The following is a 26,771-nucleotide window of genomic DNA, read 5'->3' on the forward strand; positions in this document are numbered from 1 at the left end:
CATTCAAGTCACCGTCTTTGCGTGAGAGGGTGGCACAGTCTACAGACATGCTCTTGGCCAGCATAGAGTTCGGTCCCTGTTGGTCAAAGCTCATACTGCTGCCAAAGCTACTGTTCAGACTGCTGCCCAGCTGCAAGCGCCTCATATGACGAATCACTGCCGTGGCGTTAAACGCTTGCTGTGGAGGAAACGGAGAGAGAGAAGGAGGGAGAGGAGGCAGGTAAGGAGAGATAGCGAGAACAGGCATGCAAAATAGGAAGGATAACTAAATGACAGTAAACATGTTTATGTTGGACACAATTTAAAATGTGTAAATTGGTACTTTTTGCATGCTTGGGTGTTTAATATCGATGTATTATTTAATACATTTCATGTGGGATGGGCCACAGGGGGTGACAGAACCCCCCCCAAAAAAAAATGAGAGAAGAGTAAATTGTGTACCCACCCTCCATTTGCTTTTGGCAAAATTTTTCCTCATCTGCCGACTGACTGATTCATGGATGTTCTTGCAGAGAGCCGTGTCCCCAGCAATCCTGAAATACAAAATCTGTTTATTGGTTAAAAAGTATTGATAATGAACATGTAGTGTGCAAAAGTTTTTCTTTTAACATGGTTAAAATTCCTGGCCTGGGTACCTATCCAGCTTGGAGCTGGTGATAGGATGTATACTGACCAGTCTCACGTTATATAATACCCACCTGTTACAATCACCCTTTGTGAGTTTATATAAACTCTATCAAGCCACCTGCCCAAGCCACAATAGGCCCAAAGACGCAACGGCTCGATTGCAACGGACAGGCATAATTTAACCTGCTCCTGCAGGTTACCACTGCATTTCTTAAAATGTAACTAACATGAGATGACGTGCACCTGCGGCTAAACTAAGCTTGATTGCAACAAAAAAACCACAAGGATAAACCAGCAGATCAGTTGATCTCTCGTTGTTTACCTACCGTATGAAGTGATTATGATACCAGACAGCTAGTCTAGATTCTCTATTTCAAATATCGACCTATCAGGAGCATTGGAATATGTAAGGCTGATGAATGTAAAAATACTTGTAGTAGGCCTATATTTCATTCAAACATTTCACCTTAAATGGCAAAACAATATAATATATGCCAATCGAATTAACTTTAGACTACATTTTCCTTAGAATTTATTATTTTTTTTTTTATTTACTTGATTTAGTTACACATTTCAAATAAGGACTGTCCAGGGATATTTTACCCCCAATCTTGATAGGAAATGACCATACCAGACAATTTTATTTTAAAGACAGTTGTACTTAATGGACTATATAAATTGGAAACAAATAAAATAATGAGTAGGCTGCACCGTCAACATTCGTTTTCCGTTTCGTACAGTGTCGGGTCAACTGCCATAGTAGATTTGCCGTGGTAAAGGAGGAAATGCTTTATTTCAGTTGTACCGAATGATTGTCAAATATAGAAATCATCCTTAGTCTGCTCATAAAGTAGGACTAAGTTGTTCCAATGATAATACCAACCAGAGGGCAAAATTGTCTTGGAAATGTAGTCATGACTAAAAGACAACCACGACATCCCCGTTAGGGAGAGGTAAATCGCTGGCCAATGTTGGTTGCAGTTGAGATCAGCTGTGTGCGTGATTTTAGCACGTATTGATGGTTTAATGAGACATCTGCTGGTAATAAGCTGGTGTCTTTCGATGGTTACAATTTTGTATATTTTGCATCCGTGGGTCTCTGTCTCCCCAACCCCAGTCTGTCTCAGACCAGCAGAGAAGAGAGTTTAGGAGGCAGGGAGGGAGTCAGGGTGACGGATGACAGTGGGAGGACATGCATGGCACTGCTCTAAGTAACACCTGCATCATCCAGACATCCTCTATCTGCGTCAGCTTTCACCACGGTGCATTGTTCCCTTTGATTGTTCGGTCCCAATTCGCTTACCACCCCTTCCCATTTTTCCTAACACTTTGATGTTCACACATCGGTAAGGTGGAAGAGATACGAGGAGGCTTTATCACTACACGGACTCTACCTACCCAGACCCTTCAGATCTGCAAACATCAAAAGGGTTAGGGCCAAGAGAAGGGGGGATGGAGTAAATTGGGACCAGCAGCTGTATGACGGCGCTCAGTCAGTATGGTGGCAATCAGACGCTCACCAGGGGTGGACTAGAGCCTGGTCACAGGTGAATCTCTTCTCTGGATCTTTCTCCATCAGAGAGCTGATGAACTCTTTGGCTGTATGTGGAAGAGAGGAAGATACAAACAATCTCACTCATGGGACTGTATACCATGTGCCATTAATTCAAGATAGCATTACACACAAACAATTGTATACGTGCACACACATACATATACAAGCCTGGCTATGTCTTACTAGACTTGTGTAGACTTTTTGGGAACCAACAATTGATTCCCATTCAAAATCTTATTTTCCCTAACCCCTTAACCTAGTCCTTACCCTAACCCCTAAACCTAACCGTAAAAATCTCCATTTTACAAGTGTCCTCACTTCACTGAATTTGAGTTGGTTTACTATTCTTGTGAAGACGTTTGGTACTGGATCCCGTGTGGCTCAGTTGGTAGAGCACGGTCCCTGCAATACCAATGTGGTGGGTTCAATTCCCACAGGGGACAAGTATGAAAATGTATGCACTCACTACTTTAAGTAGCTCTGGGTAAGAGCGTCGGCAAAATGACTAAAATGTAAAATGTGCACGCGTACGGATGCAAACACACACAGCTCACCTGAATCCGATATATCGTCCCAATAGGGTGCATCAAACTCATAGTCTGCCTTGAGTATCTGCTCAAACAACTTCGAGTCATTCTCGTCATAGAATGGAGGGTAACCGCACAACCTTGGGGACAGATAACATATACATCGTCTACAGAAATGATTCATACCCTTGACTTATTCCACATTGTGTTGTGTTACAGCCCGAATTCAAAATTGATCAAATATTTATTTCTTTACATTTACATAAGTATTCACACCTTGTAGCCAATACATGTTAGAATCACCTTTGGCAACGAATACAGCTGTGAGTCTTTCTGGGTGAGTCTAAGAGCTTTGAACACCTGGATTGTACAATATTTGCACATTATTCTTTAAAAAATGATTTAAGCTCTGTCAAGCTGGTTGTTGATCCTTGCTAGACAGCCATTTTGAAGTCTTGCCATATATTTTCAAGCCGATTTAGGTCAAAACTGTAACTAAGCCACTCGGGAACATTCACTGTCTTCTTGGTAAGCAACTCCAGTGTAGGTTTGGTCTTGTGTTTTAGGTTATTGTCCTGTTGAAAGGTGAAGTTGACTCCCAGTGTCTGTTAAAGAGTGGTACTCAGTGATGTGTTTTGTTGGATTCACCCCAAACATAACGCTTTGTATTCAGGACATGAAGTTCATTTCTTTGCTGCAGTTTTACTTTAATGCTTTATTGCAAACAGGATGCATGTTTTGGACTATTTGTTATTCTGTACAGGCTTCCTTCTTTTTCACTGTCATTTAGGTTAGTATTGTGAAGTAACTTCAATGTTGTTGATCCATCCTCAGTTCTCTACTATCACAGCCATTCAACTCTGTAATTGTTTTACCTCTCTGGTCTTTGTGGTTGAATCAGTGTCTGAAATTCACTGCACGACCTTACAGATAATTGTATGTGTGGGGTACAGAGATGAGGTAGTCATTCAAAAATCATGTTAAACACTATTATTGCACACAGAGTGAGTCCATGCAACTTATTATGTGACTTGTTATGCACATTTTTACTCCTGAATGTATTTAGGCTTGCCTTAACAAAGAGGTTGAATACATATCGACAAGACATTTCAGCTTTTTATTAATTTGTAAAAATATCTAAAAACACATCATGTCACTTTGACATTATGGGGTATTGTGTCTAGGCCAGTGACACAAAAAAAAAAAAATTATGAGGTACTTACAGAATGTAAGCGATGACTCCGATAGACCAGCAGTCCACTGCTTTGCTGTAGGGCTTCTGAGCCAGAACCTCTGGGGCTGTGGAGAACATCATAAGGTTCAGAGGGAGATTTAGAACATTGAGGCCTTGCCTTACAATCCCTGTGTTGAGCTTGAACTGACACTAGCAAAGTGTGTTCCAAACATACTTGTGTGGATAGGAAATAAGGCTTCTTCCAGATTAACCTCTAAGTAAACAAGGACACAATAGAAGTAAGGGAGAACCAAAGCTCTGTTGCCATATGTTCTTAAGGAGTGTTTTTCAGAAACCACCCACTACTTCACCACTGTATATACTAAACTCATATTCATTTTGTTTGGGTGAGGTTTCCTCCGGTCAAATTAGGTGAATTATGTTTAGGTTAACCCAGAAATCAAGATATGTTTAGATTATGTCACTACGGCAGACTTCCTTATGTCATGTCTTCCTTCCATTTTACCTAATGAAACCCATAGCAGGTTGTACTGTCACACGTTACACTATATCTCAACTAACCCGTTAAGGGCGATAAACTGGAACAAGGCTCAAGATTCAAGGCCTGTTCATTTCATGTTCATGAATGTTGCATTTTACCTAATGAAACCCATTGTGGGTGGTAACCGTAAAAAATAAAAAGTCTATACTTTACTCCAGCATACCCATTACGGGCGGTAACTATAGAAACAAGGTAGCTTTATTCTCATCAGGGGAATTCAGCAAAACACGGTTGCTATATTCACGTCAGGGGAATTTAGTGAAGTGTCATCCTATTTGCAACACACCTGTTATTGCATTTCCACTTCCTTTCGTGTGTGTTGCACTTGCATTCAGTAGTGTCTATGAGTCACATGATTATGAAGGCATAAATGAAAGCATGTATACTTTCTGTTGCATTTCCGTAGTTTTGTCTTTGTGATGTACTTGTCTATTCACATGATGTATTAGGTCATGTTTCATGTTTGGTGTGGACCCCAGGAAGAGTAGCTGCTGCTTTGGCAGTAGCTAATATGGATCCTAACAGCCCAGAGGGTAGAGAGAACAGCCTCACCCACATATCCTGGTGTCCCACAGGCAGTGGCCATCACGTCTCCTGTCCCCTCCATCTTAGACAGACCAAAGTCACTGATCATGATCTTGGCCTCATCACGGGGGTTGTAGTAAAGCAGGTTCTCTGGCTGAGAAAAGAAACAATCAGTATTGGGGAATAAGAGATTTGAGCTCCGTGTATGTGTGTGTCTCACTCAGTACCTTGAGGTCTCTGTGTACGATGCCCATAGCATGGAGGTAGTTGACAGCATCAAGCACCTGTTTAATGAGCCTGCTGGCGTCCATCTCTGTGTAGAAACCCTTCTCTACGATGCGGTCAAACAACTCCCCACCAGACACCCTGAGACAGAGACAGAGGTTTAGTCAATCTAACCCAAGCGTAACCCTAGCTTCATGTCTATATCCGGGTTCAACTTCAACCCTAACCCTGGCTTCATGTCCAGTTCCTGGTTCAACCCTAGCCTCAACCACAACCCTAACCCTTTACGATGCAGTCAAAACACCTTCCGTCCAGATACTCGGAGGAGATTGAGGACTGAATTAACCTAACCCTCACTTAGGGCTGGTTTCCCCAGATACTTAAAACACATGTAACCCTAATGAAACTTCGTGTCGAAATGTTGGGGAATAAATGATTGCGTCGGAGCTAGCGTGCAGCTTTATCTTTTCTTTCAAAGTTTTCAGACACTTCATCTTAGTCCTGAATGAAAAGGCTATTTCAATAGAGATTCTCCATTGATCATGCCTTTCTTAAAATCTGTCAAGGCTAAATCCATGTCTGGGAAACTGACCCTAGAGACTCCTTATTTAATTAGTCTTTCGCCAGACTGTGTTCGCTACAGTGTTACAACCATGACACAAAAGAAACATAGAAGCAACTCTTTGGGAATGCTTACATCCATACAGGTTGCTTTTGTATAGCCGAGGCCAAAACGCACCTCGATAGCCCTTGAACGCTTTACTGCAGCAAAACATGAGACGTTATCACAGTGATTGATTTGGACCAGTGGCTCACACGGATACAGAGTACCGGCACATCCTGTTTTCTACTGCGCAAGTACAGACACCTCTTCTAGAAATATGAACACCGGTCCTGCATTATCAGAAAGACAGACAGACATATACAAGATGCAGACAGACAAAATGGTGGTTGAGGTACTGTACTCACAACTGCATGATGAGGTATAGGTGGTTGGAGCTCTCATAGATGTCCTCCAAAGCCACAATGTTCTCATGTTTTATCCTGAAGAGGGGAAACAGTATATTTAATTGACTCACCGTTCTGCTAACCTCTGATAATTTCAATGCACAGCACAATAAAGCCCAATTTCCTCACCAAATAGTTTTATTTATTACATTCATCACCACAAAGCAATGTCAGTCCCAAACAGCACCATATTCCCTACAGTGCACTACTTTTGACCAGAGTCCCATTTGAAACGCAGCTCTTTTCATGTTAAATTGCTTTGAATCATCAAGTGTTTTCAATATTCTTTCTGTTCTCAATAGGCCATAGAAAAAAATCTGTGTGTGAGCGTGGGTGAAAAGTGTGTGTGTGTGTGTGTGTCTGGTGACAAGGCAGACAATGAACTTGTTGAAACCTCTACTTCAGTGTTTCACCAGCAGCAAGGAGAAATGTCTGAATCCCAAATTGCACCCTATTCCCCATATTGTGCCCTACTTTTGACCAGAGCCCATTGAGCTACATAGGGAATAGGGTGCTATTTGAGACACACAGAAAGAAAGTCCCTCTGCTCAGAGTTCTAACTAATCATAGGGTGTCCACCCACTCTGCCCATAGTGGGTAGAAAATGGACTTGGCGATGAAATTTCACTTCCTTATGTTATAAAACACACTTTACCAAGACAAATATGATAATTCATGTTCTGAATCATTGAGTGGGGTCTTTGTCTGACATTTAATTAACATTTTATCCAAAAAGTCAGATTTCGTAACCTAATACATCCCATAATAAGCAACGAGCTCTGTTGATAGCAATGCAGGTTTCTCGTAACAACTTCAGTCGATTTTACATTTTGTGGTCGTTGTCTTTAAATTTGTTTCCGCGGGTCGCAAAAGACAAAATCTGTGTGACACGAGCTGAAGTCAATGTAAAAGGCTTTGAAAATAGAAAGCTTAGTATGCGCTCAGAAATGTTAGAAAAACTGGAATTTTAAATAATTCTGAAAAGTGCATACAGTACTAAAATATGAAAACACTACATGTCATCTCAAAAATCGATATCCATCTTACCTCTAAATTGTTTTATGTCCTACAGATTAGAGAAGAAATATGAGAAGTTTATTTAAATCACTCAAAATTATGGCAAAGCATATTCTGTAGGAGGGGTTAATATGAATTTCTAATATTTCACAAGATTTATATGAATCGAGTCATGAACATATAGACTTTGAAATTAACATTTGGTTGCTCCCTTCCTATAGACAGAAACTCAAACAGGAAGTACCCGTGCTAAGACTATTCAACGCTGGTCTGACCAATCGGAATCCACTCTTCAAGAAAGTTTTGATCACGTGGACAGGGATATGTTCCGTGTAGCCTCCAAGAACAACATAGACAAATACACGGATACGGTGACTGAGTTTATCAGGAAGTGTATAGGAGATGTTGTTCCCACTGTGACTATTAAAACCTACCCTAACCAGAAACCGTGGATAGATGGCAGCATTCGCGCAAAACTGAAAGTGCGAACCACCGCATTTAACCATGGCAAGGTGACTGGGAATATGGCCGAATACAAACGGTGTAGTTATTCCCTCCGTAAGGCAATCAAACAGGCACAATGTCAGTATAGAGACAAAGTAGTCGCAATTCAACGGCTCAGATATGAGACGTATATGGCAGAGTCTACAGATAGTAACGAAATACAAAAGGAAAACCAGCCACATCACGGACACCGACGTCTTGCTTCCAGACAAGTTAAACGCCTTCTTCGCCCACTGTGAGGATAACACAGTGCCACAGACGCGGCCTGCTACCAAGGACTGTGGGCTCTCCTCCTTCATGGCTGATGTGAGCAAGACATTTAAGCGTGTTAACCCTCGCAAGGCTGCCGGCCCAGACGGCATCCCTAGCCGCGTCCTCAGAGCATGCGCATACCAGCTGGCTGGAATGTTTACAGACATATTCAATCTCTCCCTATCCCAGTCTGCTGTCCCCACATACTTCAAGATGCTCACCATTGTTTCTGTACCCAAGAAAGCAAAGGTAACTTAACTAAATGACTATTGCCCCGTAGCACTCACTTCTGTCATCATGAAGTGCTTTGAGAGACTAGTCAAGGATCATATCACCTCTACCTTACCTGACACCCTAGACCCATTTCAATTTGCTTACCACCCCAATAGATCCACAGATGATGCAATCACCATCACACTGCACTGTGCTCTATCCCATCTGTACAAGAGGAATACCTATGTAAGAATGCTGTTCATTGACAATAGCTCAGCATTCAACACCATAGTACCCTCCAAGCTCATTTAGCTCGAGGCCCTGGGTCTGAACTCCACCCTGTGCAACTGGGTCCTGGACTTCCTGACAGGCTACTCTCAGGAGGTGAAAGTAGGAAACAAACCTCCACTTCGCTGATTCTCAACACTGGGGCCCCACAAGGGTGCGTGCTCAGCCCCCTCCTGTACTCCTTGTTCACCCATGACTGCGTGGCCACGCAAGCCTTCAACTCATTTATCAAGTTTGCGGACGGCAACAATAGGCCTGATTACCAACAATAACGAGACAGGCTACAGGGAGGAGGTGAGGGCTCTGGGAGTGTGGTGCCAGGAAAATAACCTTTCACTCAACGTCACCAAAACAAAGGAGCTGATCGTGGACTTCAGGAAACAGCAGAGGGAACACCCCCCTATTGTCATCGACGGGACCGCAGTGGAGAAGGTGGAAAGCTTCAGCGGCGTACACATCACTGACACATTGAAATGGTCCACTCACACAGACAGTGTAGCGAAGAAGGCGCAGCAGCGCCTCTTCCACCTCAGGAGGCTGAAGAAATTTGTCATAGCACCTTAAACCCTCATAGATGTACAATTGTGAGCATCCTGTCAGGCTTTATCACCTCCTGGTACAGCAACTGCACCGCCCGCAACCGCAGTGTTCTCCAGACACATCACCGGGGGAAAACGACCTGCCCTCCAGGACACCTACAGCACCCGATGTCACAAGAAGGGCAAAAAAGATAATTAAGGACATCAACCACCCGAGCCACTGTCTGTTCACCCCGCTATCATCCAGAAGGTGAGGTCAGTACAGGTTGGGACCGAGAGACTGAAAAACAGCTTCTATCTCAAGGCCATCAGACTGTTAAATAGCCATTACTAGCACAGAGGCTGCTGCCCTAAATACATCGACTTGAAATCACTGGCCACTTTAATAATGGAACACTAGTCACTTTAATAATGTTTACATATTTTGCATTACTCATCTCATTTGTATATACTATCTTAGTCTATGCCGCTCTGACATTGCTTGTCCAAATATTTATATATTCTTAGTTCCATTCTTTTAGATTTGTGTGTATTGTTGTGAAATGGTTAGATATTTCTTGTTAGATATTACTGCACTGTTGGAGCTAGAAACACAAGCATTTCACTACACCCGCAATAACATCTGTTTAACACGTGTACGTGACCAATACAATTTTGATTTGATTTATAGGATATTCCCTCCATCGCGACACTGCTGCCCAGTTGAAGAGCTTGTGATCTCCATGCAGCACCACAGCACCATTCGCCTTCAGAAAAGCCCCCCCTCAGCCTCAGAAGATGCCCTTCTGGAGGCATGCAGCCATTGTCATTATACCCCAATGTAGGCCTATTTGCCTACTAGCCAAATAAAGCACAAAACATGCATGATGCGTGCAACTCGTTAATTCAACATATTTGAATATTTAATTAATCCTTCGTTCAGTTCAGTTCAGTCAGTCAGTCATTTGTTTGAGTTGCAATAGGAACTAAATCAAAGAGAATAGAACATTCTCACCAGTTTGTTTATTGAAAAGTTCTTTAGCCCATCACTTTAATAATTCAACGTTTGATTTAGGCATATCCAAATAAAAAAAAATGGCCTTCAACTTGTAGGCATTGCAATTTAGGCTATCATTTTGGGTACTGGTATCATGCAGAATCATTTTAGAACTCTATTTGTGTTTTCATTATATGGCTCGCGTTAAAAAGAGACCCTAGCTCACAGGTTTCTAAATACATCCTCTAAATGTTAAACAAAAATTGTTGAAGAAGCACATGCAGTGGCTGATCGGGAAAACAGATCTGGCAATAAAAATAAGCTATAGATGGTCTTGACCATTTGGTACCCCTTGGCTATTTCGCTCAGGACAGGTTATAGCCAAGACTTAATATTTTGTTTTGTCTCATTTATTGAAATGGATACATGGCCTCTGCGCGATGGGGCTGTGCAATGAAAATGGCTATAACAAGCCTACATACAGAGTGGAATTCATTAATAAAACAATCAAAATGCCTAATACAAGGCCTAGAGTCCGTTCTCCCAAATACAGGAAAAAGTGCGGTCACATGATCACCATAATAGCCCCACGCGGCTATAAGAACAAATGATGCAATTATATGGCCATTAAATAACACAACAGCATGGTATATTTAGATAGTAAATATGATTTAGGCTTACTCTGCTATCTATTTTGCAGTGCAGGTGGTTATTCTAGACAAGGCTCTTCTGTGTCTTTACCATTCTCACACAAGTCATTTGCTGAAGGCCCAAGCCTATACTACGCCATCTACTGGTGTAACGTAGTTATTGAATGCGGTTCTAAAACAAGCTCTAGACTTTTAATTTGCAAATTAAACCGGAAGCTGCAAAGCAACTCTAATGTCTGGGCAAGAGTTGCTTGATTAACTAGCTAACTTCAACTAGCTACGTTCAGTTCCTGTCCTTTGCAGATTGCACATTACTGAATAAAGTTTGTCCGCATAAAAAAGATCTGTCACCGAGTAAAGGGAGAAGTAAAGTAAGAATTGAACATGTAAATATTCATTAATAGTTGTAACATAGATCTGTAAACGTACAAAACCCTATTTCAAAGTTTACGTTTTATGTTTCTTGCATGGTTTTTCTCACGATCCTAATGATATGTACGTTCAACCTTTTGACAGGTATTTCGCTCCATACCTACAGCTGAAGTCGGAAGTTTACATACACCTTAGTCAAATACATTTAAAAACTCAGTTTTTCACAATTCCTGACATTTAATCCTAGTAAAAATGCCCTGTCTTAGGCCAGTTAGGATCACCACTTTATTTTAAGAATGTGAAATGTCAGAATAATAGTTGAGAGAATGATTTATTTCAGCTTTTATTTCTTTCATCACATTCCTAGTAGGTCAGAAGTTTACATACACTCAATTAGTATTTGGTAGCATCGCCTTTAAATTGTTTAACTTGGGTCAAACGTTTCGGGTAGCCTTCCACAAGCTTCCCACAATAAGTTGGGTGAATTTTGGCCCATTCCTCCTGACAGAGCTGGTGTAACTGAGTCAGGTTTTTAGGCCTCCTTGCTCGCACACACTTTTTCAGTTCTGCCAATACATTTTCTGTAGGATTGAGGTCAGGGCTTTGTGATGGCCACTCCAATACCTTGACTTTGTTGTCCTTAAGCCATTTTGCCACAACTTTGGAAGTATGCTTGGGGTCATTGTCCATTTGGAAAACCCATTTGCAACCAAGCTTTAACTTCCTGACTGATGTCTTGAGATGTTGCTTCAATATATCCACATAATGTTCCTACCTCATGATGACATCTATTTTGTGAAGTGCACTAGTCCCTCCTGCAGCAAAGCACCCTCACAACATGATGCTGCCACCCCTGTGCTTCACGGTTGGGATGGTGTTCTTCGGCTTGCAAGCCTCCCCCTTTTTCCTCCAAACATAACGATGGTCATTATGGCCAAACAGTTCTATTTTTCTTTCATCAGACCAGAGGACATTTCTCCAAAAAGTACGATCTTTGTCTCGATGTGCAGTTGCAAACCGTAGTCTGGCGTTTTTAATGGTGGTTTTGGAGCAGTGGCTTCTTCCTTGCTGAGCGGCCTTTCAGGTTATGTCGATATAGGACTCGTTTTACTGTGGATATAGATACTTTTGTACCTGTTTCCTCCAGCATCTTCACAAGGTCCTTTGCTGTTGTTCTGGGATTGATTTGCACTTTTCGTACCAAAGTACATTCATCTCTAGGAAACAAAACGTGTCTCCTTCCTGTGAGGTATGACGGCTGCGTGGTCCCATGGTGTTTATACTTGCGTACTATTGTTTGTACAGATGAATGTGGTACATTCAGGCATTTGGAAAGTGTATGTAACCTTTCGACTTCAACTGTATACTATGTACCTGGTTTAGAGTAGTTAGTGAGGTAACTTTGGTCAACTCCGGATAACCGAGTGGGAAAAAAGGTGCTTATGCATTGATAAACACACTAAAGGTGGCATCAACAATAAGTAACACCATTGCCTGCTGAATTTGTATTTTGATGTCGGCACAAATGATAATGTGGCACTGAATCGCCCATGGATTGGTGTTTCAGTATTGTCTCAATGAAGAGTCCGGCATTCAACATGCACACGCAGTTACAAGCCTGCGAGAGAGTGGCAGGCGGATGAGCAATATCCACCGTCGTAATATGGATGAAGCCTGAGCTAGAATGTGAAGCTAACTGAAGCTGGTTTGCTTAAGAAAACCCTGAGTAAATCTAGCTTGCATTGTAGTATACCACTCTGGTGTCCAAGCAACAAGGTGTGGGTGATCAGAACACTAAAACACCATGGAAAAGAGATAAAATGACGGGCCTCCTTCAGAGAGACAGGTGGGTGAATGACGGGCAGGAGGAGTGTATGTGTGCTGACGTCGGTGACCTGAACAGTGAAACCTGTTAAACTACACTGCTGCTTCAGGGTCATTAGATAAAGGAGCAAGAGAAACAAGCACTGGTGAGAAGGAAGAGAGAAAGCCAGGATGGCGGAGTCGAAGGATGGCAGCCGTAACCAAGCAACTACTCCCCCCTTGATCGCCCTCAGGGCGCCCGGTACCTACTTCCTAAGCACGGCGATTTCATTCTCAATGCTGGTCTCTTTTCCCTTCAGTGCTTTCTTTGGGATGCACTTCACTGCAACCATCTTCCCTGTGGCCTTCTCTCTGGCCATGATCACCTCAGAGAACGCACCACTGTGGAAACAAAGGGAAAGGGAGATAAAGATGGGGGGGGGAGAGAAAGGGGTAGTGTTAAAATGGCGCCAGAAGAAATAGCAGCAGTTTTACGGGCACCCAACCAATTGTGCTATTATGTGTTTTTTTCACGTTATTTGTAACTTATTTTGTACATAACGTTTCTGCAACTGTATCTTACGGCAAAAAAAGAGCTTCTGGATATCAGGACAGCGATCACTTCCTCGGATTAGACAAAATATTTTTTCTTCAACAAGGAGGAAGCACAGGACATTCTCCAAACACCTGACAGGGCCAACATCCCCGTTATTTGCAATAGGAGGAGACGCAGGTATAGAGTACACGGAGCGGGATGCCTGGTGAGGTCCCGCAGGAGGCGAGTGGGAAAGCTGCCGTTACCGTCAATATTACTCGCCAACGCGCAATCATTGGACAATAAACTAGACGAGGTACGATCACGAATATCCTACCAAAGGGACATCAAAAACTGTAATATCCTATGTTTCACGGAATCGTGGCTGAATGACGACATGGGTATTCAGCTAGCGGGATACACGCTGCACCGGCAAGATAGAACAGCACACTCCGGTAAGACGAGGGGGAGGGGGCGGTCTGTGCATATTTGTAAACAATAGCTGGTGCATGAAATCTAAGGAAGTGTCTAGATTTTGCTCACCTCAAGTAGAGTATATTGTGATAAATTGCAGGCCACACTACTTGCCTAGAGAGTTCTCAGCTATACTTTTTGTGGCTGTTTATTTACCACCACAATCAGATGCCGGCACTAAGACTGCACTCAGTCAGCATGTACTCTGTATAAGGAAATAAGCAAACAGGAAACCACTCACCCAGAGGCGGCGCTCCTAGTGGCCAGAGACTTTAATGCAGGGAAACAAATCAGTTCTTCCAAATTTCTCTCAACATGTTAAATGTGCAACCAGAGGGGGGAAACAAATTCTAGATCACCTGTACTCCACACACAGAGATGCGTACAGGCAACATTCGCACTGAGCTAAAGGGTAGAGCTGCCGCTTTCAAGGTGCGGGACTCTAACCCGGAAGCTTACAAGAAATCCTGCTATGCCCTGCGACGAATCATCAAACAGGAAAAACATCAATACAGGGATAAGATTGAATCATACTACAACGGCTCCGATGCTTGTCTTATGTGGCAGGGCTTGCAAACTATTACAGACTATAAAGGGAAGCACAGCCGCGAGCTGCCCAGTGACACGAGCCTCCCAGACGAGCTAAATCACTTCTATGCTCGCGTCGAGGCAAGCAACACTGAGGCATGCATCAGCTGTTCCGGACGACTGTGTGATCACGCTCTCCGTAGCCGACGTGAGTAAGACCTTTAAACAGGTCAACATACACAAGGCTGCGGGGCCAGACGGATTACAAGGACGTGTGCTCTGGGCATGTGCTGACCAACTGGCAGGTGTCTTCACTGACATTTCAACCTGTCCCTTATTGAGACTGTAATACCAACATGTTTCAAGCAGACCACCATAGTCCCTGTGTCCAAAAACACAAAGGCAACCTGCCTAAACGACTAGACCCACAGCACTCACGTCCGTAGCCACGAAGTGCTTTGAAAGGCGGGTAATGGCACACATCAACACCATTATCCCAGAAACCCTAGACCCACTCCAATTTGAATACTGCCCAAACAGATCCACAGATGATGCAATCTCTATTGCACTCCACACTGCCCTTTCCCACCTGGACAAAAGGAACACTTACGTGAGAATGCTATTCATTGACTACAGCTCAGCGTTCAACACCATAGCTTAGTGATGAGCTTTGAGGGTACTAAGGATCCTGGGACTAAACACCTCCCTCTGCAACTGGATCCTGGACTTCCTGACGGGTGGTGAGGATAGGTAGCAACACATCTGCCACGCTGATCCTCAACACTGGAGCCCCCCATGGGTGCGTGCTCAGTCCCCTCCTGTACTCCCTGTTCACCCACGACTGCATGGACAGGTACGACTCCAACACCATCATTAAGTTTGCAGATGACACAACAGTGGTAGGCCTGATCACCGACAAGACAGCCTATAGGGAGGAGGTCAGAGACCTGTCCGGGTGGTGCCAGAATAACAACCTATCCCGCAACATAACCAAGACTAAGGAGATGATTGTGGACTACAGGAAAAGGAGGACTGAGCACGCCCCCATTCTCATCGACGGGTCTGGAGTGGAGCAGGTTGAGAGCTTCAAGTTCCTTGGCGTCCACATCAGCAACAAATTAGAATGGTTCAAACACACCAAGACGGTCATGAAGAGGGCACGACAAAGCCTATTTCCCCTCAGGAAACGAAGAAGATTTGGCATGGGTCCTGATATCCTCAAAGGTTCTACAGCTGCAACATCGAGAACATCCTGACTGTTTGCATCACTGCCTGGAACGGCAATTGCTCGACCTCCGACAGCAAGGCACTACAGAGGGTAGTGCGTACGGCCCAGTACATCACTGGGGCTAAGCTGCCTGCCATCCAGGACCTCTACACCAGGCGGTGTCAGAGGAAGGCCCTAAATATTGTCAAAGACCCCAGCCATAGACTGTTCTCTCTACTACCGCATGGCAAGCGGTACCGGAGTGCCAAGTCTAGGACAAAAAGGCTCCTCAACAGTTTTTACCCCCAAGCCATAAGACTCCTGAACAGGTAATCAAATGGCTACCCGGACTATTTGCAAATTGTGCCCCCCCCCCAACCCCTTTTTTACGCTGCTGCTACTCTCTGTTTATCATATATGAATAGTCACTTTAACTACACATTCATGTACATACTACCTCAATTGGCCCTACCAATCAGTGCTCCCGCACGTTGACTAACCGGGCTATCTGCATTGTGTCCCGGGACCCACCACCCACCAACCCCTCTTTTACGTTACTGTTACTCTCTGTTCATCATATATGCATAGTCACTTTAACCATATCTACATGTACATACTTCCTCAATCAGCCTGACTAACCAGTGTCTGTATGTAGCCTCGCTACTGTATATAGCCTCGCTACTGTATATAGCCTAGCTACTGTTATTTTTCACTGTTGTTTTCATTTCTTTACTTACCTATTGTTCACCTAATACCTTTTTTGCACTATTGGATAGAGCCTGTAAGTAAGCATTTCAGTGTAAGGTCTACACCTGTTGTATTCGGCACACGTGACAAATGAACTTTGATTTGATAGAGACGGAGGTGGTAGAGAGAGGAAATGAAAGAGAGAGTACCTTGGTCAACTTTGGACTGTTCTGGAGGATCATGCCATTGCCCCGACTCCCCAGCTACCCTCTGGACGTCCCACATCTGCTGCCAAGTCACCACACCTTAACTCCCTCTGATAATCACCGTTCCTCTGGTATAAAGTAGCTTGTGTTTCCGTAGTGTTTGTTCAGTGTGTGGTGGCATGGGGCAGCCCAAGTCCCTTGTTGGGCGTCCCTCACTCTTAAGTAAGTGCCCTTTATGTGTATGGAGAATTGTACAATGCTAACGTTCTAGCCTGTATGTTTATTGCCAATCAGACCGTTTATGATGCTATACTTTCCTTAGAATACTTCCTATGTGGCCTTGTATATCCTGTTCCATAGGTATTGCGAAATGTCCTTTGTTTGGTTAGCATGCAACCTCCTATCATAATTTGTATCACAAACTTACCTACCAGCCTTACAAGCCATGTCCTTGTGCTGTGCCTTCTAAAGCTAGTTAATAAAAACCCTGAATTGATCGTGTAGCCAGCTTCCTCCATTATCTCTCCTCTCCTTCCCACTCTGGCTAGCCCTTTCTCCCGCCTATACTCGCGCTTACTTACTATATTCCCTTTACTTTTGTGTAATTTTCTTCTGTGTTCCCTGCTCTTTAACCACACAACAGAAATAAGTGCCTGAATGTTAGTCATTATCATACACAGATACACCCCTATCCACCACCATCCCTTCACACACACAGAGCAACCTCCGTGGCACTGCTGTTTTTAAATCCTTGGCTCTTGTCGAGGGTCTATTATAGGGATGGACCACTGGCTGTATGCCAGCGGCTCAATACCTCCCCACCCCACCGCAAAAAGACGGGGTCTCAACTTATTGAGAGTAGAATTGTAGAATACACCAGGAGCAATGTGGAAATGTGCATCAGCAGTTTATTTTATGTCAGTCACTGAGTCACTCAATTAGCCCACGTCAGCATTATTTACATTTTATTATTGGAAAGTCTAGCCAGCTATATAAACTTGTAATCATGGTCGAATTAGCAACCGTGGGGCTCCCATTGATTTTGTGACTCACACTCACTAAGATATGTTTAAAAACGGCAAGTATTCCTCTCCACCCTGTGGAGAAATGTGTGTAGAATGGCAGGAAATTCGTTAGAAAACCCAAAAGGCAAGTGCTGACTGACTTCATATGTGGGTATGAATGTGTGTATGCAGACCTGCGAGCCACTGTGTGTGTGTGTGTGTGTGTGTGTGTGTGTGTGTGTGTGTGTGTGAGAAAGGTGTTTCGTGCATGTCTTTACCAGAGCATTGTATAGTTTGCACTATGCTACAGTCAGAGTGAAAGGAACACAATGATTAAAACCACAGGAAGCTTGGAGGGGATGTTACAACGCACAGAAGCAAGCGTTCACCACACACACACACACAGTTAGAAAATGGTTGCTGCAGTGCATTCTACCTTCACCTCACACAGGGTGAGCCAACATCATTTCCTGCTGGTAACTACACAGCAGAACGCCGCAGAGACTGTTGTCTCTCTGCCACTACATGACACACACACGGTACATGATACACAATAGGGGCTCCCACAATATAGGCAACTCATTATGGGTGGAAGTTGGGACGCATCTTTTCTTGAGGTTAAAAGAAAACATTTGTGCGTACACACAGTCAGACGAGAGAGCGTCTACGTAAAAAAAAAAAAAAGAATAATTACTTGACACCTTATGTGACCGACTCTACCCTGTTAGACTATAATCCAAGGTGTGAGCTGGAACATAAGCGCAGCATTAATTGAGGAGAAAAGCTTCATCTAAATTTGGCTCGAGTAAAACTCCTTTCAATCCATTAGTGGATTTAAAAATGACAGCGTGGCTCCACGAACTGGCTTTGACCCAGTGTCACAATCTAGTGTGTTATCAGTGTGTGTATGTCGTAGACTAGTTTGCTTTGACCTTGAGCGCTTTACTGCCATGAATACACTGACTCTCTTTTGCTCTGCTTTCGTGGAATAAGTGGCTGATTAGCTCCTAGTCGGTTACCTCAAAAGGTCCTTCCAGAGTGAATAGGCACTTCCCTCTGTGAGCCACACTTGCAGGATAAGAAATCCTGTCTGAGACCTGAAGACTTATGTTGGCTTCCCGAGCTAATGCCTGCCTAGGCTTTAGCGGAGTGGCCTAACCCAGTCTTGTGACACACGAGATCCCGTTTCAAACCACAGTTGGGTCACATTGCTGTGTACGACTTGAGACCAGGCTAAGATGCTAGCTAAGCTGACTAATGGGTATTCCTTCTCTGTGAAACCCATTCCACAGCTGCTGCTGTATGCAATAAGCCTGTATCAAGACACCCAACCCATCCAGTACTCTGAGGCTCAGGGCACTCAAAGATGAAAAGCACTTGCACATTCTAAGATTCTTTTAGCGAGGAAATGTTTAAATGTAACTTTAGAGAAAGAAAAACCTGAGACGGGTGCAGTGTGATGGTTTTTCTTTTCTCTAAAGAGCACGGGGGCACTAGCATAATAAACCATTGGCAATTATGTGAATATAGAGTGAGTTTATGTAAATGTTAAAAAGTGTGGAGTGGTTTTGGGGGTCACGGGGGCCGAGCTAGGCTAGAGTTGGTGTGTGTGTGTGTGTGAGAGCGCGTGCCCTCGTCATGGCCTGTGCCGCTGCTGTAGATTCTGAGTCAGAGTAAATCACAGAGAATCATGTTGTGTAAGACGCATTACTGCTCCACTTATGTCATCTATTGGATGGAAAATCACTGCTAGCTAGGCTAGATAATCCAGATGGGGTAGAGCATGTACTGGTCTAATGGAATTAGAATTCCCTTTAGGGGTTGAGTTCATGGTCATCGTTCAGCTGCAGAACAGTCGACGGACCACAACCTTGCTTAAGTACCGTCACTGGCGTCCTTGTCCCGTCAGGACTATTCCGTTACCAATACACAGTGTCCTATGCCAACATTCACCAAAACAAGCAACGTCTAAGGCGTATAATATGTCATGTCTCTCCGGTAGAAAATGACAAACCGACTCAAAGCGGCTATAATTTAGTCAGGATCACAAGGAGACGATAACGATATTATAAGCGGACATGCATGCTTATGACAGGTCTTACAATGTATTATAACTGAATCATAACAGCTGCAGGCTAAAGTGTTGCCAAAATTCCCTCAAAGTGGTGATTACTGCCATACTGTCTTGCAGCTACATCGATACTAGGGGAATGTCAAAGTTGGAATCCATTGCGGTGAAACTGCCATGTCCGTTTGCGATATTACATCAACAGACAATACTTCAAGCAACGAACACTGTTTTATTCCCTTGGACAGTACTGCACGTGCGTCACAACAGCAGAGTATGTACTATGAACATTTTATTTTACTACGTCGCTAGATGCTCATCTCCTTTTCAAAAACAATATAACAAAATGCGCCTGGGGCAACCAGTGGCACCTACGTGTTGGTCTACATGCTGTTATGAGCTCTCATGAATTGAACCCAACACTGTAGGCTACACTACAGTGTTATGCCAACATTCACCAAGACAAGCAAAAGGCCCCATCTGATCATAAGACAGCTGATTGACTTTGTATTTACAGAAAACAGAGAGTACTTGAGACTGGCAATGTGACAAAGGTTTTCATAAGCGTGTCAATATACAACGTGGATCAGATTATGATCACTTTAAAACAGGCATTATACATACTGTACAGCAAATTCTGTTTCGCAAAATGTTGCCTCTATAAATCCTGAGAATAAAGTAACATTCTCTCATACTGATAATTACTAACACAACTTCTGTCCAGTGTCTGCTACTGCATCAACACGGGACGTTAGGCCTACATGTTGTTGTTATGAGCACTGGCTAGGGCCTGGGGTTGCTTTCCTGGAATGTAAGCTCTGTGCTCGGCTCGCCAGACTCTTGATTAAATGAGGGAAATAATCATTCTAATCTTTCTTTCCTGGAGGTTAGTTCGGCTGAGGGGAGAGAGAGAGAGAGAGAGAGACAGGGAGAGACAGAGACAGAGAGAGAGAGAGAGAGAGAGAGAGAGAGAGAGGGAGGACAGGCGAGAGAGAGAGGGGGCGGGCGAGAGAGAGAGGGGCGGGCGAGAGAGAGGGAGGGAGGGAGGGCGAGAGAGAGAGGGAGGAGGGCGAGAGAGTGAGGAGGGCAAAAGAGAGAGAGGGCGAAAGAGAGACAGGGAGGGAGGGCGGGCGAGAGGGAGGGCGGGCGAGAGAAGGGCGGGCGAGAGAGAGGGAGGGCGAGAGAGAGGGAGGGCGAGAGAGAGGGAGGGCGAGAGAGAGGGAGGGAGAGAGAGAGGGAGGCGAGAGAGAGAGAGGGCGAGAGAGAGAGAGAGAGGGAGGGAGGGCGGGCGAGAGGGAGGGCGGGCGAGAGAAGGGCGGGCGAGAGAAGGGCAGGCGAGAGAGAGGGAGGGAGAGAGAGAGAGGGCGAGAGAGAGAGAGAGAGGAGGGAGGGCGGGCGAGAGAGGGTGGGCGAGAGAGAGAGGGAGGGTGGGCGAGAGAGGGAGGGAGGGTGGGCGAGAGAGAGAGGGAGGGAGGGAGGGCGAGAGAGAGGGAGGGTGGACGAGAGAGAGAGGGAGGGTGGGCGAGCGAGAGAGAGGGAGGGAGGGCGTGCGAGAGGGCGGGCGAGAAAGGGGGAGGGCGAGAGAGAGAGCGAGAGAGAGGGCGAGAGAGAGAGGGTGGGCGAGAGAGAGAGGGAGGGCGAGAGAGAGGGAGGGAGGGCGGGCGAGAGAGAGAGAGGGAGGGAGGGAGGGCGGGCGAGAGAGAGAGGGAGGGAGGGCGGGCGAGAGAGAGAGGGAGGGAGGGCGGGCGAGAGAGAGGAGGGAGGGAGGGAGGGCGGGCGAGAGAGAGGAGGGAGGGAGGGAGGGCGGGCGAGAGAGAGGAGGGAGGGAGGGTGTGCGAGAGAGAGGGAGGGAGGGAGGGTGTGCGAGAGAGAGGGAGGGAGGGAGGGTGTGCGAGAGAGAGGGAGGGAGGGAGGGTGTGCGAGAGAGAGGGAGGGAGGGAGGGTGTGCGAGAGAGAGGGAGGGAGGGAGGGTGTGCGAGAGAGAGGGAGGGAGGGAGGGTGTGCGAGAGAGAGGGAGGGAGGGAGGGTGTGCGAGAGAGAGGGAGGGAGGGTGTGCGAGAGAGAGGGAGGGAGGGTGTGCGAGAGAGAGGGAGGGAGGGTGTGCGAGAGAGAGGGAGGGAGGGTGTGCGAGAGAGAGGGAGGGGGAGGGAGGGAGGGTGGGCGAGAGAGAGGAAGGGAGGGTGTGCGAGAGAGAGAGGGAGGGAGGGTGTGCGAGAGAGAGGGAGGGAGGGTGTGCGAGAGAGAGGGAGGGAGGGAGGGTGTGCGAGAGAGAGGGAGGGAGGGTGTGCGAGAGAGAGAGGAAGGGAGGGTGGGCGAGAGAGAGAGGAAGGGAGGGTGGGCGAGAGAGAGAGGAAGGGAGGGTGGGCGAGAGAGAGAGGAAGGGAGGGTGGGCGAGAGAGAGAGGAAGGGAGGGTGGGCGAGAGAGAGGGAGGGCGAGAGAGAGAGGAAGGGAGGGTGGGCGAGAGAGAGGGAGGGCGAGAGAGAAGGAGGGAGAGAGAGAAGGAGGGAGGGAGGGAGGGTGCAGGGAGGGAGGGTGTGCGAGAGAGGGAGGGAGGGTGTGCGAGAGAGGGAGGGAGGGTGTGCGAGAGAGAGAGGGAGGGTGTGCGAGAGAGAGAGAGAGAGAGGGAGGGAGGCAGGGTGTGTGAGAGAGAGAGAGAGGGAGGGAGGGTGTGCGAGAGAGGGAGGGAGGGAGGGAGGGAGGGAGGGAGGGTGTGCGAGAGAGAGAGGGAGGGAGGGAGGGTGTGCGAGAGAGAGAGGGAGGGAGGGAGGGTGTGCGAGAGAGAGAGGGAGGGAGGGAGGGAGGGTGTGCGAGAGAGAGAGGGAGGGAGGGAGGGAGGGTGTGCGAGAGAGAGAGGGAGGGAGGGAGGGAGGGTGTGCGAGAGAGAGAGGGAGGGAGGGAGGGAGGGAGGGTGTGCGAGAGAGAGAGGGAGGGAGGGAGGGAGGGTGTGCGAGAGAGAGAGGGAGGGAGGGAGGGTGTGCGAGAGAGAGAGGGAGGGAGGGAGGGTGTGAGAGAGAGAGAGGGAGGGAGGCAGGGTGTGCGAGAGAGAGAGGGAGGGAGGGAGGGTGTGCGAGAGACAGAGGGAGGGAGGGAGGGTGTGCGAGAGAGAGAGGGAGGGAGGGTGTGCGAGAGAGAGGGAGGGAGGGTGTGCGAGAGAGAGAGGGAGGGAGGGTGTGCGAGAGAGAGAGGGAGGGAGGGTGTGCGAGAGAGAGAGGGAGGGAGGGTGTGCGAGAGAGAGAGAGGGAGGGAGGGTGTGCGAGAGAGAGAGGGAGGGAGGGTGTGCGAGAGAGGGAGGGAGGGTGTGCGAGAGAGAGAGGGAGGGTGTGCGAGAGAGAGAGAGAGAGAGGGAGGGAGGCAGGGTGTGCGAGAGAGAGAGAGGAGGGAGGGAGGGTGTGCGAGAGAGAGAGGGAGGGAGGGTGTGCGAGGGAGGGAGGGTGTGCGAGAGAGAGAGGGAGGGAGGGAGGGTGTGCGAGAGAGAGAGGGAGGGAGGGAGGGTGTGCGAGAGAGAGAGGGAGGGAGGGAGGGTGTGCGAGAGAGAGAGAGGGAGGGAGGGTGTGCGAGAGAGAGAGGGAGGGAGGGAGGGAGGGTGTGCGAGAGAGAGAGGGAGGGAGGGAGGGAGGGTGTGCGAGAGAGAGATGGAGGGAGGGAGGGAGGGAGGGAGGGTGTGCGAGAGAGAGATGGAGGGAGGGAGGGAGGGAGGGAGGGAGGGAGGGTGTGCGAGAGAGAGAGGGAGGGAGGGAGGGAGGGTGTGCGAGAGAGAGAGGGAGGGAGGGAGGGAGTGCGAGAGAGAGAGAGAGAGAGAGAGGGAGGGAGGCAGGGTGTGCGAGAGAGAGAGGGAGGGAGGGTGTGCGAGAGAGAGAGGGAGGGAGGGAGGGTGTGCGAGAGAGAGAGGGAGGGAGGGTGTGCGAGAGAGAGAGAGAGGGAGGGAGGGTGTGCGAGAGAGGGAGGGTGTGCGAGAGAGAGAGAGAGAGAGGGAGGGAGGCAGGGTGTGCGAGAGAGAGAGAGAGGGAGGGAGGGAGGGTGTGCGAGGGAGGGAGGGAGGGAGGGTGTGCGAGAGAGAGAGGGAGGGAGGGTGTGCGAGAGAGAGAGGGAGGGAGGGAGGGTGTGCGAGAGAGAGAGGGAGGGAGGGAGGGTGTGCGAGAGAGAGAGGGAGGGAGGGAGGGTGTGCGAGAGAGAGAGGGAGGGAGGGAGGGTGTGCGAGAGAGAGAGGGAGGGAGGGAGGGTGTGCGAGAGAGAGAGGGAGGGAGGGTGTGCGAGAGAGAGAGGGAGGGAGGGGTGTGCGAGAGAGAGAGGGAGGGAGGGAGGGTGTGCGAGAGAGAGAGGGAGGGAGGGAGGGTGTGCGAGAGAGAGAGAGGGAGGGAGGGAGGGTGTGCGAGAGAGAGAGGGAGGGAGGCAGGGTGTGCGAGAGAGAGAGGGAGGGAGGGAGGGAGGGTGTGCGAGAGAGAGAGGGAGGGAGGGAGGGAGGGTGTGCGAGAGAGAGAGGGAGGGAGGGAGGGTGTGCGAGAGAGAGAGAGAGAGAGAGGGAGGGAGGGTGTGCGAGAGAGAGAGAGAGGGAGGGAGGGTGTGCGAGAGAGAGAGAGAGAGGGAGGGAGGGTGTGCGAGAGAGAGGGAGGGAGGGTGTGCGAGAGAGAGAGGGAGGGAGGGAGGGTGTGCGAGAGAGAGGAAGGGAGGGTGGGCGAGTGAGAGAGAGAGCGGGAGGGCAAGAGAGACAGAGAGACGGGGGCGAGAGAGCGGGCAAGAAAGAGACTGAAACTCACCAAAATCTATTCTAAAGATTGCGGCTAAGCCTGAAATTCCATGTAAGTGTCCGACTGTTACTGTTTTGATACGGGCAATTACTGCCCACTCTGCTCTCTCCTCAGATATAAACTGTCCCTCTGCTCTCTCCTCAGATAGATAACTGCCCACTCTGCTCTCTCCTCAGATAGATAACTGTCCCTCTGCTCTCTCCTCAGATATAAACTGTCCCTCTGCTCTCTCCTCAGATATAAACTGTCCCTCTGCTCTCTCCTCAGATAGATAACTGTCCCTCTGCTCTCTCCTCAGATATAAACTGTCCCTCTGCTCTCTCCTCAGATATAAACTGTCCCTCTGCTCTCTCCTCAGATATAAACTGTCCCTCTGCTCTCTCCTCAGATATAAACTGTCCCTCTGCTCTCTCCTCAGATATAAACTGTCCCTCTGCTCTCTCCTCAGATATAAACTGTCCCTCTGCTCTCTCCTCAGATATAAACTGTCCCTCTGCTCTCTCCTCAGATATAAACTGTCCCTCTGCTCTCTCCTCAGATATAAACTGTCCCTCTGCTCTCTCCTCAGATAGATAACTGTCCCTCTGCTCTCTCCTCAGATATAAACTGTCCCTCTGCTCTCTCCTCAGATAGATAACTGTCCCTCTGCTCTCTCCTCAGATATAAACTGTCCCTCTGCTCTCTCCTCAGATATAAACTGTCCCTCTGCTCTCTCCTCAGATAGATAACTGTCCCTCTGCTCTCTCCTCAGATAGATAACTGTCCCTCTGCTCTCTCCTCAGATAGATAACTGTCCCTCTGCTCTCTCCTCAGATAGATAACTGTCCCTCTGCTCTCTCCTCAGATAGATAACTGTCCCTCTGCTCTCTCCTCAGATAGATAACTGTCCCTCTGCTCTCTCCACAGATAGATAACTGTCCCTCTGCTCTCTCCACAGATAGATAACTGTCCCTCTGCTCTCTCCACAGATAGATAACTGTCCCTCTGCTCTCTCCACAGATAGATAACTGTCCCTCTGCTCTCTCTGGCACACGCCAACCCCCTGCAGCTGTACTGGGGCTTTAGAGGGCTCTGTGGGGCTGTGGTGAAGACAAATGGGCAGTCTTCAATAATGGCTATGTACTGAAGGATACATTTTAAATGCGATTTGAATGGTTTGTCATTACAATAAATAACCTATTAAATAGCGTCTTAACCTTTCAATACGATAAACTAACATTTGTTGCATAAACTAATTTATTTTCTATTCTTAATTCAAATCTGCTGCTGATGGATCTGTCTGAGCTGGGCCTCTCTGAGCTGGGCCTCTCTGAGCTGGATCTGTCTGAGATGGGCCTCTCTGAGCTGGGCCTCTCTGAGCTGGATCTGTCTGAGCTGGGCCTGACTGAGCTGGGCCTGACTGAGCTGGGCCTGACTGAGCTGGGCCTGACTGAGCTGTGTGTGTGTACAGTGCATTGGGAAAGTATTCAGACCCCTTGACTTATTTCACATTGTTACGTTACAGCCTTAATCTAAAATAGATTAAATAGTTTTTCCCCCCTCATCAATCTACACGCAATACCCCATAATGATGAAGCAAAAGCAGGTTTTTAGATTGAAAATAAAAAAACAGAAATGTCACATTGACATAAGTATTCAGACCCTTTACTCAGTGCTTTGTTGAAGCAACTTTGGCAGCGATTACAGCCTCGAGTCTTCTTGGGTATGACGCTACAAGCTTGGCACACCTGTATTTGGGGAGTTTCTCCCATTCTTCTCTGTCATGTGCCTTTTACTGGGGAGTGGCTTCCGGCTGGTCACTCTACCATAAAAGGCCTGATTGGTGAAGTGCTGCAGAGATGGTTGTCCTTCTGGAAGGTTCTCCCATTGCCACAGAGGAACTCTAGAGCTCTGAGCTCACCTCCCTGACCAAGGCCCTTCTCCAGTTTGGCCAGGCGGCCAGCTCTAGGAAGAGTCTTGGTGGTTTCAACCTTCTTCCACTTAAGAATGATGGAGGCCACTGTGCTCTTGGGACCTGTCGTGGAAAATTGCAAGATTATGTTATAATGGTTGTTTTATTCGACAGAATAGAGTATTCTGTTAACTATTGCGTGTGTTAACTCTACTGAGGATGGGCCTCTATGAGATAACACTGACGGAGGATTTATGATGTCTTTGGGTGATAAAACCTAAAGAGCATTTGAGAGAACATGAGCTAATGGTTCTGTTCTATACCGTACCAGGAACGAGATTAGAACCTCGTCTTAGGGACCAAACTGAACGGTAATTTATAGCGAATGCTATCTGGCTAAAGGATACTCCTTTCTCAATTCTAAAGTCCATTTGTGAACTGTTCCTAAGATCTGTGGTTCGTCATGTATGTTGAGAGGGGTGTATCTTGGCTATAAAAGATCTTTGTACTTTTCTGTTGTCACTTTTCAATGGCGCATCATTGAAAGTCAAGTGCTTTTGCAAAGCTCTTATTATTAGAGATGTAGTTTAAGTATAACTCTGACTGGT

At 47.0% G+C, this 26,771-nt stretch overlaps 1 protein-coding gene across 4 annotated transcripts in view; it reads right to left on the reverse strand.

Moving 5' to 3' along the window:
- Positions 1 to 26,771, reverse strand: part of LOC106573059 (calcium/calmodulin-dependent protein kinase type 1D) — a 52,107-nt gene that overhangs the window by 3,173 nt on the left and 22,163 nt on the right. Inside the window, exons 1-10 of one of the 4 annotated variants that reach the window (XM_045696860.1) lie at positions 16,458 to 17,177; positions 13,088 to 13,219; positions 6,165 to 6,239; positions 5,198 to 5,336; positions 4,998 to 5,124; positions 3,933 to 4,008; positions 2,737 to 2,849; positions 2,148 to 2,226; positions 446 to 533; positions 13 to 178 (exon numbers count right to left, since the gene is read on the reverse strand). In XM_045696860.1, the coding sequence (XP_045552816.1) occupies positions 13 to 178; positions 446 to 533; positions 2,148 to 2,226; positions 2,737 to 2,849; positions 3,933 to 4,008; positions 4,998 to 5,124; positions 5,198 to 5,336; positions 6,165 to 6,239; positions 13,088 to 13,197 (973 nt within the window). In that variant the 5' untranslated portion in view covers positions 13,198 to 13,219; positions 16,458 to 17,177. Of the gene's footprint in view, positions 1 to 12; positions 179 to 445; positions 534 to 2,147; positions 2,227 to 2,736; positions 2,850 to 3,932; positions 4,009 to 4,997; positions 5,125 to 5,197; positions 5,337 to 6,164; positions 6,240 to 13,087; positions 13,220 to 16,298; positions 16,406 to 16,457; positions 17,178 to 26,771 lie in introns of those variants that run through there. The other 3 variants (XM_045696859.1, XM_014147711.2, XM_014147712.2) reach the window with 3 other exon arrangements.

The sequence above is a fragment of the Salmo salar genome, chromosome ssa16, assembly GCF_905237065.1.
Source record: "Salmo salar chromosome ssa16, Ssal_v3.1, whole genome shotgun sequence".
NCBI classification, from domain to species: domain Eukaryota; kingdom Metazoa; phylum Chordata; class Actinopteri; order Salmoniformes; family Salmonidae; genus Salmo; species Salmo salar.